Source organism: Podarcis muralis, chromosome 7, assembly GCF_964188315.1.
Source record: "Podarcis muralis chromosome 7, rPodMur119.hap1.1, whole genome shotgun sequence".
Taxonomy (NCBI): Eukaryota; Metazoa; Chordata; class Lepidosauria; order Squamata; family Lacertidae; genus Podarcis; species Podarcis muralis.
The window spans coordinates 24,668,036-24,681,191 of record NC_135661.1 but is presented as its reverse complement, the minus strand read 5'-3'; the positions used below and the strand labels follow the sequence as shown (position 1 = coordinate 24,681,191).

Here is a 13,156-nt window from a genome sequence, read left to right as displayed (position 1 = left end):
AATGCTCCAAAACTTTTTTTAAAAAATTGTGGGTAACTTCAGTGGGTCCAACATATGTATTCTTATGGAGGTCTTTCTCCAGTGCACAAATTGGTATTTGTGAGGTGGAGCAGGGAGAAGAAAATGACGGGGGAGTTGTGGATTATGCGATTCAGGCATGGATATAAGAAATTGTGAAATTCAGGAAGGGTACGACGCAGAACAGAATGAACCGGAGGAACAGTCAAGGAAGAGAACAGAGGAAAGACCACTCTGCCTTGGGAAGGAGCACACTGTTCTCCACGTCAGCACAAGATGGCTAATTGTCCTCCCAAATGACACTTGGTCTTAGTCCAGGAATACAAGACAACAAATCATACCCACAAATCAGACCACTTGGCTATTTAAACCAGCCCAATGTGGGTTCTTCTGCACAGGACTTCGGTTGGCTTCTCCAAGAGCGAACGTCTTCTCATTGCTGGAGACAAAGACCACTAGCTTGGTAAGAACATCATTTTCTTCTTGACTGCAGCAGTTAGATCAAGCCCAGTGCTGTTCTGACTATTACCCAGAAATATCTGGGGAATGAAATTGCAGTTAAAAATGATCAAAGGGAAGAGAAAATGTTGGTCAAAAACTCCAGGATTCTAGGGCACCGAAGGGGTGTTTGCGAGTGTCCTTACTTTAATTCTGCAAAGGATTTTAATGTGCGACTTTATATATAATTGTCTTTAAATGTTATATTTCTATTTAAATATATGCAAGCATCTTTTTAAAGTTTGCTTTTCTTGATCCTTTTTAACGAATGGTTTTAGATGGTCCATTATTAACAGCTTCCATGTGTTCTGTGGAGTCAATGGTATTTAAATCAAAGTGGTGGTCTGCACTCTGCAGCCTTTTCGTTTTCCTTTACTTCCTCCAATCTCCTGCCTTACATTCCCCTTGTAAGCAGGGCAAGGTGGGGGGGGGGGCAGTCACTTGGGGACTGTTCATCACTTAATTATTTCAGTGAAGAAACTCTATGTTCCTGAGAACAAGGCAGAAACAAAGAGAACCCTCTTTCTCAGGGAGGTGGGGAGATGTTCCTATTCGGGTTTGGAGGGACAGCTTAGAGACAGCATCAAGGACACTTGCCAGAACACCAGGAAGAGGGGTCAAGACAACCACAGGTGGATAAATTGGTAATATTTAATAAATATAACAACTTGAGGATCTGCAAAACAAACTAGTTAGTCAGATTCAACCAATGTAAACAAATCTAATAAAGTCTGGGCAGATGTCCATTAATAGATGGGGGTCACACAGCACATACTGCCTCTCCCACGGAGGACCTTAAGGTCCATAAATAGCAACACCCTAGAGGTCCCAGGCCCTAAGGAAGTTAAATTAGCCTCAACCAGAGCCAGGGCTTTCCCAACACTGGCTCCAGCCTGGTGAAACGCTCTGTCTCATGAGACCAGGGCCCTGCAGGATCTGATTTCTTTCCGCAGGGGCCTGTAAGACAGAGTTGTTCCACCTGGCCTTTGGATTGGAGTCAATTTGATTCCCTCCCCCTCTCAGAACACCGGTTCTGAGAGACCTGCATTGGCTTCCAGTACGTTTCCGAGCACGATTCAAAGTGTTGGTGCTGACCTTTAAAGCCCTAAACGGCCTCGGTCCTGTATACCTGAAGGAGCGTCTCCACCCCCATCATTCAGCCCGGACACTGAGATCCAACGCCGAGGGCCTTCTGGCGGTTCCCTCATTGCGAGAAGTGAGGCTACAGGGAACCACACAGAGGGCCTTCTCGGTAGTGGCGCCCGCCCTGTGGAACGCCCTCCCATTTGATGTCAAAGAGATAAATAATTACCTGATATTCAGAAGACATCTTAAGGCAGCCCTGTTCAGGGAAGTTTTTAATATGTAACGCTGTATTGTTTTTAACACTGATTGGGAGCCGCCCAGAGTGGCTGGGGAAACTCAGCCAGATGGGCGGGGTATAAATAATAAATTATTATTATTATTATTATTATTATTATTATTATTATTATTATTATTATTATTTTGTATTTTAATCTTGTTTTTAAGTTGTATTTATTCAACTTGTTTTTATTATTGCTTATTAGCCGCCCTGAACCCGGCCTTGGCTGGGGAAGGCGGGGGTATAAATAAAAATTATTATTATTATTATTATATTGTGCATGCAGTGAGGTTTCCTGTGATTCCTTCCTTCCTGCTGCAAGGACCTTTGGTTTAAAAACCAAAGAGTCATACCATGGCCCCATTGGGCAACTTACACCCCAATGTGTCCATCAAGCCAAAGGGCACCGGCAGCACCCACAGACCATGTCTGACAACAGTGCCTAAAGGATGCCCACAACCCAACACTGTCTCAAGTAAGTGTTTCTTTCTTTCTGAAATCTTCTCACCTGCCCAGACTACATGCCAATTAGCCCACATTCTGCCCATATATAAGGAATAATAATAATAATAATAATAATAATAATAATAATAATAATAATAATTTCCCCAGCCACTCTGTGCGGCTCCTAACAGAATATTAAAAACATGATAAAACATCAAACATTAAAAACTTCCTTAAACAGGGCTGCTTTCAGATGCCTTCTAAAAGTCAGATAGTTGTTCATTTCCTTGACAACTGATGGGAGGGCATTCCACAGGGCGGGCGCCACTATCAAGAAGGCCCTCTGCCTGGTTCCCTGTTACTTTGCTTCTCGCAGTGAGGGAACCACCAGAAATCCCTTGGAGCTGGACCTCAGTGTCTGGGCTTAATGATGGGGGTGGAGACACTCCTTCAGGTATATAGGGTTGAGGCCTTTTAGGGCATATGCTCTAAGTTTTATTCTAAATCACTTCCTCATATGTTCTGTGACATTAACCTTTTGTCAAAACAAAAAATATTCCTTCCAGTAGCACCTTAAAGACCAACTAAGTTAGTTCTAGGTATGAGCTTTCGTGTGCATGCACACTTCTTCAGATACACAGTGTATCTGAAGAAGTGTGCATGCACACGAAAGCTCATACCTAGAACTAACTTAGTTGGTCTTTAAGGTGCTACTGGAAGGAATATTTTTTGTTTTGACTATGGCAGACCAACACGGCTACCTATCTGTAACATTAACCTTTTGTGATATGACTCTAAATGTTGTTGTAGATATTTGCTCTCATTGCCTCTGTTGTTCCATGTTTATTGAATGTTTTCTAAAGTTCAGAAAAAATATAATCATGGTCCCCCCTTTTCCTTTCTGTCTATCCAAAGCGAGCACCAGTTCCAGCTCCATCCATCATGAAGCATCTTCTGATCTTGCTGTCTCTTCTGGCTCTCATGAGCTGCACAAGGGCCGGACGCGTGGAATGCACGGGCCCAGTTACCTGTTCTGAGAGTGCTGTAAGTATCCTGCTGTTCAAACAACCATTCCCAGGATTCAGAGGCAATAGGAGAGAGTGGAATAGCTGTTCAATTGTTTTTAAAAATGTACTGGAGATACATTGTCAAGAGGTTAAACCGCATCCCTTTTTACTTCTAGGGCAGAAAAATATGTCGTTGTCAGAGCTCAATTGGCTACATAGATACTGTCAGCGCGGGTAAAAGAGGTTGGTATGGACTTTTCTGTTCATCCCAAGTGCTCCTGTTCTTTTAACTGTGGTGCAGTGGACAAGAATTGAGCAGCTGTAGCTTCCCTAGCAAGGAAGTATCCATGATGGGACGTTAATGACCTGCTAGATGTCTTTTGCTCAGATATTAGAGAGCATGAATGTTGTTCTAGGAAGATGAGAAGGCAATCAGTAGAGAACCCGGAAGGGTTTTGGAGGAGGGCAATGAGGATGAGCAGAGACCTCAGAAACATGCCCTAGGAGGAAAGGTTATAGCAATGAAAGGTTATGTTCAAGGAAGTTCTACTCTGAGCCATTGGAATTAATGGACCTAACTTAGGCATGTTCTTTAATTTCAATGGGCCGACTTGAAGTAGGTCTAACATTGGATACACCACAGAGTTGGTTTAGGCTGGAGAAGGGACGACTGAAGGGAGAGAGGAGAGCACTCTTTACATCCATGGAGGGCTGTCAATTGGAAGATGGCAAAGAATCATCCTTTGCTGCCCCAGAGGGGAGGAGTGGGTCTTGAGGCTTAAGTTGCACTAGGGTAGATTTGGATAGAACACTGGGAGGCAATTCCTGATGGCAAAAACAGGGGGAGAATGGACCCAATCCCAACAGAGTGGTATTTTGGAGTGAGAGAAAGTCTGCCCCTTTAGATAGCCACATGCTGGGGACACTTTAGTTTCAAGTTGCTGGACTAAATGACTTCCAGTCTCTCTCAGCTCTCAAATTCTGTGATTCCTGCCTTCTTCATAAAGAAGATCATAGCTGGCCTCTCAGAGGAATGAATCCCCTGCCCTTTTCTTTCTCCTCACAGATGTAGAGGCAGCTACTATGGCCAATAAAAACTGAGACGCAGATTGGGATCAACCCAGATGCTCAGCAGGTTCACCAAATGATCTCAATGGCTTACCTTCACTGCTTGATACCTCCACTCTGCTCCCGTAGTCCTTAAGCCCTGAATCCAGATTTCATGGGCAGCCCAGAATTCAGGAAGAATTCAGCAACTGCAAATAAATCTTAGCATTCTAGCCTCTTGTTTGGTCTCTTGAATGTGAACCTACAAGATATCTGTCCAGGAGTGTAACAGAACATTCTGGGGTCCAGTATGTGGGTGGGGCCCTCCAACACACTCTCAGAAGAGGACACAGATCTGCAGAGAATTTGCATTTGCTTCCTGTGATATTCAAAGTTGTATCTTATTTTTCAGGCGATGTAGCAGACTCAGAACTAAATCCATGACTGTCCATACTGATAGTATAATACTTGGTGAAAAAAGATTTTCACATTCCCCCCCCCCCAAAAAAAACCCCTGTATTTCCAGAGAAGGAAAAGCCTAACCTGTTGAATTTCTGCCAGACACACACAACTCTTAAAGCCACAAGAAACCTCTATTTCCCCAGTTCCAGTGCAAGCCTATATCCCCAGACCTGGGAGGAAGCCCCATTATCCACAAAGAGACCTACTTTCTAACTATACTGTGAGTTCTCATTGAGTGCCCAGTCCTTAGCTCCTGTATAGCAGGAGGCTTGTCTAAGCCTCATTGCAAAGTTATTACATTTTGCATTTGTTATTTGGGCGCAGGGATCCTCTTACACCCACCCACACTTATTGGAAAAGATCACTTCTAGGGAGTACCTGATTGCAGACAAACCCACCCCTGGAAAGAAGTGTACTTCTTGCTGGTAAAAAACAGAAAGCCAACGAGTGGTGATTCAAATGGCTACTCTGTGAGGCAGTGTAAGAAAAGGTTTATGAATTGATAGGGGTTTTCGCTTCATAACTTTGTTTCCAGTGGAAGGACAGATGGGGTTTTAAAAGTAATACTGTATTTTTCACTCTATAAGACGCACCAGACCATAAGAAGCACCTAGTTTTTGGAGGAGGAAAACAAGAAAAAAAATATTCTGAATCCCTCTTGCTGTTCTGGCTTCTGGGATAGCTGCGCAGCCTGCATTCGCGCCATAAGACGCACACACATTTCCCCTTACTTTTTAGGAGGGAAAAAGTGAGTCTTATAGAGCAAAAAATACGGTAATATAAAAGCTCAAATCTGGGTACTCTGTTGGCTGTGGGTCCAGGACATTAGTATCGCCCATATCTGTCTCTTGGAGGCACTGTGTCTTTTGCAGGAACATAGGCATTAAAAGTGCCCTTCTGAGCTCACACAGGGTACATTTCTCTCACCACTGCACTGGGTCAGATATTATGGTCAGAAATACTCAAAGAGAAGGGAGTCCAAGATGGATGGTAGTTTCTCAAAGGTTAACTATTGAAGGCACAGATGCAGACAATTCCCAGAAGAAAGAAAGTGGAAGGCATCTCAACAAACTGGTGTGGCTGCATAAGGAGCTTACAGGAAAGCTGAGATTTAAGAGGGGGATGTATAAAAAATGGAAGAAAGGGGAAACCAACACAGGGTTTTGCGAAACCACCTGGGCCCATTGTAGTTCAGTGTCTATATAAGCAGCTTGGAGGAAGGAATTGAGGGGGTTCTCATCAAATTTGCAGATGACATAAAACTGGGAGGGGTAGCCAATGCCACAGAAAACAGAAGGATTCAAGAATACCTTAATGTATTGGGAAACCGGCTCCAAAGTAACGAAATGAACAGCAGCAGCAGCAGCAGCAGCAGCAACAACAACAACAACAACAACAACAACAACAACAACAACAACAACAACAACAACAACATCAACTTTTATTATTTGTATGCCATACTTAATAGGCTTGTTTTGGGGTGAATTTTCTCAATGTTTCAACTACAAAACTATTTGTACATGTACATGTATGTGTGTATGCATAGTTTTCTTCAGAGTAGAAGCGCAACGGAACACTGTGATGGAAGCCAGAGCGCACTGAAAGGCCGTTTACCTTCCCACTGCAGTGGTACCTATTTATCTACTTGTTCTGCCAAACTGGTAGGTTGGCAGAAGCTGCGACAGAGCAATGGGAGCTCATCCTGTCACACAGATTCAAGCTGCCAACCTTCCGTCGGCAAGCCCAAGAGGTTCAGTGGTTTAGACCACAGTGCCATCTGCCACCCGCAGGACAAATACCAATCTTCTGACTATTAAAACAAGCCTTGGGAGGGGGGGGGTTGTTCTTCTGAAGACAACTTGTGGCTTCTCCAAAAGTGAACATCTTCCCATCCATGGTGTGCTGTTGTTCATAAAAATGAAGTCTTTATGAATTAATTCTAAAGAATTTCTCGTGTGCAGGAAAATTGATTTCTTTTTCAGGGGAAGAAACAGGTTCTAGAAATCAAATGGTGGGTTTTGGCACACCATTAATTAAAACTCTGCCAATGGAAAATAGCATTTCCTAATTTACTGAGCAAACAGAACAAAAGCAGTGTATAATTTGAGGAGAAAGAGACATAGAGGTTTTGGGCTGGGCGATGGGGTTTCACGGGGTGGTGAATGCTTCTCTCTGTGAGGGAGCCTTCCCAGACCTGCTGAAAGAGGCAGTTATCAAACCGCTTCTTAAAAAACCATCTTTAGATGCGGCCAATATGGCCAACTATAGCCCAGTCTCAGATCTTCCATCATTGGGCAAGGTGACTGAGCAAGTGGTTGCTGAACAACTCCGGGCATGCCTGGAAGAAGCAGACCATTTGGATCCCTTCCAATCTGGATTCAGGCCTCATCATGGGACTGAAACTCCCTTGGTCGCACTGGTCGATAATCTCCGGCGAGCTAGGGACAAAGGTGAGAGCTGTTTCCTAGTTAGGCTGGATCTCTCAGTGGCTTTTGACACCTTCGACCATAACATCCTCCTGGACCGTCTAGAGAGGCTGGGAGTTGGGGGCACTGTTATACAGTGTTTCTGCTCCTTCCTCCTGGGCCATGTCCAGAAAGTGGGGGGGGGGAATGAGTGTTCAGACCCCTGGGCTCTCACTTGTGTGGTGCCTCAGGGTTCTGTCCTCTCCCACATGCTTTTCAACATCTACATGCAGCCGCTGGGAGAGATCCTCAAGGGGTTTGGGGTGGGTGCTCATCAATATGTGGATGATACCCAGCTCTACCTCTCTTTCAAATCAGAACCAGTGAAGGTGATGAAAGTCCTGTGTGAGTGTGTGGAGGCGGTTGGAGGATGGATGGCAGCTAACAGATTGAGGTTGAATCCTGACAAGACAGAAGTACTGTTTTGGGGGAACAGGAGACAGGCAGGTGTGAAGGATTCCTTGGTCCTGATTGAGGTAACTGTGCCCCTGAAGGACCAGGTGCGCAGCCTGGGAGTCATTTTGGACTCACAGCTGCCCATGGAGGCGCAGGTCAATTCTGTGTCCAGGGCAGCTGTTTATCAGCTCCATCTGGTATGCAGGCTGAAACCCTACCTGCCTATGGACTGTCTTGCCAGAGAGATTCATGCTCTAGTTATCTCTCGCTTGGACTACTGCAATGCGCTCTATGTGGGGCTACCTTTGAAGGTGACCTGGAAACTACAACTAATGCGGCAGCTAGACTGGTGACTGGGAGTGGCCCATGAGACCACATAACACTGGTCTTGAAAGACCTACATTGGCTCCCAGTACGTTTCTGAGCAGAATTCAAAGAGTTGCTGCTGACATTTAAAGCCCTAAACAGCCTTGGTCCAGTATACCTGGAGCGTCTCCACCCCCATTGTTCTACTCGGACACTGAAGTCCAGCACCGAGGGCCTTCTGGCAGCTCCCTCACTGTGAGAAATCAAGTTACAGGGAACCAGGCAGAGGGCCTTCTAGGTAGTGGCAACCACCCTGTGGAACGCCCGCCCACCAGATGTCAAAGAAAAAAACAACTACCAGACTCTTAGAAGACATCTGAAGGCAGCCCTGTTTAGGGAAGCTTTTAATGTTTAATAGACTACTGTATTTTAATATTTTGTTGGAAGCCTCCCAGAGTGGCTGGGGAAACCCAGCAAGATGGGCGGGGTATAGATAAGCAGACGAGGTGCTACCTCCCTGAAGATCATCCCTGGTTTGTTTCCTTTTTTTATTCAACAAAATTTATATACCTCTTGATTGTAGTAAAACCTCTAAGGGGTCTCTCTCTCTCTCTCTCTCTCTCTCTCTCTCTCTCTCTCTCTCTCTGTGTGTGTGTGTGTGTGTATTCATTAGAAACCAGTTGAAAATAATTTATTTTTTTTAAAAGAATAATAAGGTTAACAGGAAAAGACATTCAAACACATCAGTAGCTACATGTCTGGATAGGCTGGCCTAAGGAATGCAATGCCTCCACCACCACCATCTCGGTTTGCTGACTTTACTCATAACAGAGTTAACCCTTAAATTACACACTGAATGAACTCTGCTGCAAACCTCTGACATTTTCCGCAATCACACATCTCTCTGCCAGGCGAGCAGGAGGCATGTTCACAATTCAAGGACGGAAATGACACATTTAAGAAAAAATACATAAGGGAGCGATGTGCCGTGCAATGCCCTCTTTATTAATTATGTGAAAACAAAACATCAATTGAAGTTTTTAAAAAGCTTTTCTCCTCTTGCCACAATTGATTGCTTATACTTTAGAAATTAAAACAAAGAATGTTTTATTCCTTGCATTACACTTGTGTTATATGCGATTATAGCAAAGAGTGCCAAGGCCGAAAAGAAATGAAAACATCAAAGTTATTAATACCCTTTTCCATCATTCTGGTAATCAATCAATACTTTGATCATTGGTTACACAACAGAAATTAAAACAAAGAATGTTTCATTATTTGCAGTTATATTAAGGATAGTTTCCTATGTAGGATTGTACAGTAAGGAGTGTGTAGATTGCTTGATGTCATACAGATTCTGTTAAGCTCCTCTTTCCACCACTATTGTAATGTGTAGGTTCAGGTTATGTGGTTATGGCTATGCATGTTCTTTCCCTGAAATGGGCTCCAATTCAACCCCTCCAGAGCCTTTTGGGATGGGGGGCAGAGTGGACTTGTGCATGAAATCAAGGCTTCCTGCCCAACCCCCAATCCCCCGCCCTAAAAACCTGGAGCTGAACTGAATCCATAAGCATCAAGGTCCTCAGATATGTTGGTGGGTGGGGTCCAAAGGAACTGATTTTTAGATCAATCTGGGATTCTGCATTCTGGGTTGAGGTGCCAAGGAGGAAGATCTGCAATGAGGACTACTCTGTTGTACTGGCTCCTTGTCTTATGTGGCTTCACTGAACGATGGCACGTTTTCCTGCATACCTGTCTGAAGCAGCAGGCCCTATTTGTAGAAAGAAGAGAGGTTAAGGACTCACTGCTACAGAAGTGGCTTTCTACCCTCCCTACATTGATTTGCTTATCAGTGGCGCTGTGGGTTAAAGCCTCAGCGCCTAGGGCTTGCCGATCGAAAGGTCGGCGGTTCGAATCCCCGTGGCGGGGTGCGCTCCCGCTGCTCGGTCCCAGCGCCTGCCAACCTAGCAGTTCGAAAGCACCCCTGGGTGCAAGTAGATAAATAGGGACCGCTTACTAGCGGGAAGGTAAACGGCGTTCCGTGTGCTGCGCTGGCTCGCCAGATGCAGCTTTGTCACACTGGCCACGTGACCCGGAAGTGTCTGCGGACAGCGCTGGCCCCCGGCCTATAGAGTGAGATGGGCGCACAACCCTAGAGTCTGGCAAGACTGGCCCGTATGGGCAGGGGTACCTTTACCTTTACCTTTTTAACTTTCCTCCCCTGAACATCTTTTCGATTTGCTTCAGGAAGCTCAGTGTAGTAGATGGGGAGGGGGGGGACTGCTCATTGTTTTCCTTGGGCTTTATCCAATGCTATGGCCAGGAATGGGCTAATGTCTCAGGATGAATGAGGCACAGTGCCCCATAACCTCAATCAACCTTCACCTCACCTGCCAGCTTCTTAATTACAACAGACCCAAGGGGTGGCACTGCCAGTCAGCTCCCTTCCTCTCATCTTTTGCCCTTGCAGAACTCATCTCTGTGGAGGAAGGGTTCTGCCTGTAATTGGTTCTGGAACTACTTACCCATGGCCATGGGTCCAACAAATGAAATAGGCTCCCCCATTTCCCACATGTCCACTTTGTAGTAAAGAGAGGGCATTCAGCAGAGCTCAGACTGTTCAGCTCTGCTGAATGTCCTCTCTTTACTACAGTGTGACACACTTTCCAGTTCAGTTTGTTTAAGCACCACATGCCAAGGAACATGCACCATTCCAGGCCTAATGAGGCTACAACGACTTTCGTAATAAATGCCCCAGATTGTCCCCATCTGGCCAAGCTCACCCTGACCATTGATTTTACCTGCGTTATGGTTCATCTGTTAAATTGCACTGCTGTTTGGAACGGGACCTCCATAGCAGATTCCATGCCTCATTTGTAGGTACAGCCAATTCAGCTTCTTCCCAAGATTCTGCCTGGCACAGGGGGTTACTTCCCCATGGCACCTAACGTTTCTCACCACCTCATTGGTTCTCCAACGACACAAGACGTTGGTCATGCAACTCCATCCTTAAGTGCAGTGTGAGGGTTCATTTCCCCCATGACTTGTTAATTTTCAAATGCAGCAAGAGTCCCCCTGCCCCAGCAATCTGAACTGCCAGATTGGTGGGGATTTGTGGGTATGATTCCACCCCCCTGTACTTTTATACCACTTTTTGTATCAGGAGGGATTCTGATACGTTTTACAAAGCCTGATAAATTAATAAATCAAATACTACAGTTTATAGAAGAGATTAAACATCAACAACCATAGAACAAGATTATTCTCGCTCAATAAAGACCGAATTGCCTCACCTACTAAAAACACCCCTATACCCCCTTCAACCTGCTCTCCCACACTTGCAAACACGGGCAGGGACAGAGTCTCCCACATCCCCATCCAATTCCATCCCTCCATTCAGAGGCAGGACTTCTCCAGACTGAGTTGAAGAGTGTTTTATGGGATGGATTCCAGCACATCCCAGGAAATTTAGGTATGTGCAATCAATGTGGATTAAAGGGGTTTGTTTCCCTCATGAAATGGGTGGAGAAAGAAGGTCAGATACATTCCACCACAATCCCCAGTGGGCCAAATGTAACAAGTGGTGTGTCTGCCCACCTGTCAATCAACTTATATCAGGAGGTCATCAACTGATGGTTGGAGTCTCAACACTCTGGATTGGGGCTCTTTTCCAACCAAGATCCCTTCATTACATGTGGAAGCTCAGTACTACCTGACACACCTTGTAGCTCAGGTGACTCATGTGTCCCTTATCAGCACTGGGCACAGCTCTTTACCAGAAAGTGCACCTTCTTCCTCACATGCTAGATTTCAATGCGCAGGGAAGGTATGCCAAATTGTCCATGATTCAGCATCATGGACATACTTTGCAAGTATGCCTGCTCTAACCTCTGCTTCCAGTGAGAACCCACAAGGCATCTTGCTTCAAATTTGCAGTGTTTCTGTTGTCGCAATAGAAAACACTTCTCTTTTTGTCGGCAGTCAGTACATGCAACGTTAGGAAATAAAGAAAGTTAAGTGAAAATTAGAGGCATCTGTGTACAGAATACTGTGTAAACAAACATAGGAAGCTGCCTTATACTCGATCTGACTACCTGACCATCTAACCCAGGGATGGGGAGCCTGTGGCTTACCAGATTTTATTGAACTACAAATCCCATCATAATTGATCACTCCCTGTCTATGCTGGCTGAAGTTGATGGGAACAGGACATGGACACCTTCTGGAGGGCTACAGGTTCCCCAACCCTAATCTAGTCCAGTATTTTGACTAGATTTCAGGCAGAAATCTTTTCCATCATCTGATACCAGATGATGTAATCTGGAGGTACCAGGGCCCAAACCTGGGATCTTCGACATGCAGACCCCAGCATGGAATGAAGAGGCCAAAACTGTACGTTTTTGTACTTCATTACCACTGGATCCTATTTTGGATTTTCGCTGTTTTTAATGGCATTTTTATCAGGGCATTTTATCCTCAAAAATAATGGGTTATGCTGACTGAGGATTTGAAACTGGGTTTTCCTCAGCCTTAGTCCAATACACTAACTAACCACTACACCAGGCTGTCTCTTTATGTATCGCATAAGCACAGATCCCAAATGAAGCTAACATAATGTAGCCAATGGAGAGGGATATAGACCAAGGAAATATATACTGCAATATATGTTGATTTGTTTTAAGATACCAACAACTGTTTGCTGTTAAAGCTTCTTTGTGCTTTTTGCTGTTGTTTAGTCATTTAGTCGTGTCCGACTCTTCATGACCCCATGGACCAGAGCACACCAGGCACTCCTGTCTTTCACTGCCTCCCGCAGTTTGGTCAAACTCATGCTGGTAGCTTCGAGAACACTGTCCAACCATCTCGTCCTCTGTCGTCCCCTTCTCCTTGTGCCCTCCATCTTTCCCAACATCAGGGTCTTTTCCAGGGAGTCTTCTCTTCTTATGAGGTGGCCAAAGTATTGGAGCCTCAGCTTCACGATCTGTCCTTCCAGTGAGCACTCAGGGCTGATTTCCTTAAGAATGGAGAGGTTTGATCTTCTTGCAGTCCATGGGACTCTCAAGAGACTCCTCCAAAGCCACTTCCGAGCTGGTGAGGAGGTTGGGTTGCGGGCCCACCCCCTCCCCATGCACGCGGGGCTGTCTCTCAGC

At 45.2% G+C, this 13,156-nt stretch overlaps 1 protein-coding gene and 1 long non-coding RNA gene across 4 annotated transcripts in view; one reads left to right on the top strand and one right to left on the bottom strand.

The window, feature by feature from the left end:
- The first annotated feature begins 253 nt into the window (after positions 1-253).
- Positions 254-4,496, top strand: LOC114602443 (uncharacterized). The gene is made up of 4 exons (XR_003707909.2): positions 254-481; positions 3,239-3,367; positions 3,507-3,573; positions 4,397-4,496. It is a non-coding gene; the product is annotated as an uncharacterized LOC114602443 (long non-coding RNA).
- A 4,494-nt stretch (positions 4,497-8,990) lies between these two features.
- Positions 8,991-13,156, bottom strand: part of LOC114602446 (uncharacterized) — a 29,800-nt gene continuing 25,634 nt past the window's right edge. For all 3 annotated transcript variants that reach the window (XR_003707912.2, XR_003707911.2, XM_028740667.2), the window contains one exon: positions 8,991-9,777. Coding sequence is in view for 1 of the 3 variants with exons in the window: in XM_028740667.2 (XP_028596500.2) it covers positions 9,728-9,777 (50 nt within the window). In the remaining 2 variants the exon portion in view is untranslated. The remainder of the gene's footprint in view (positions 9,778-13,156) is intronic.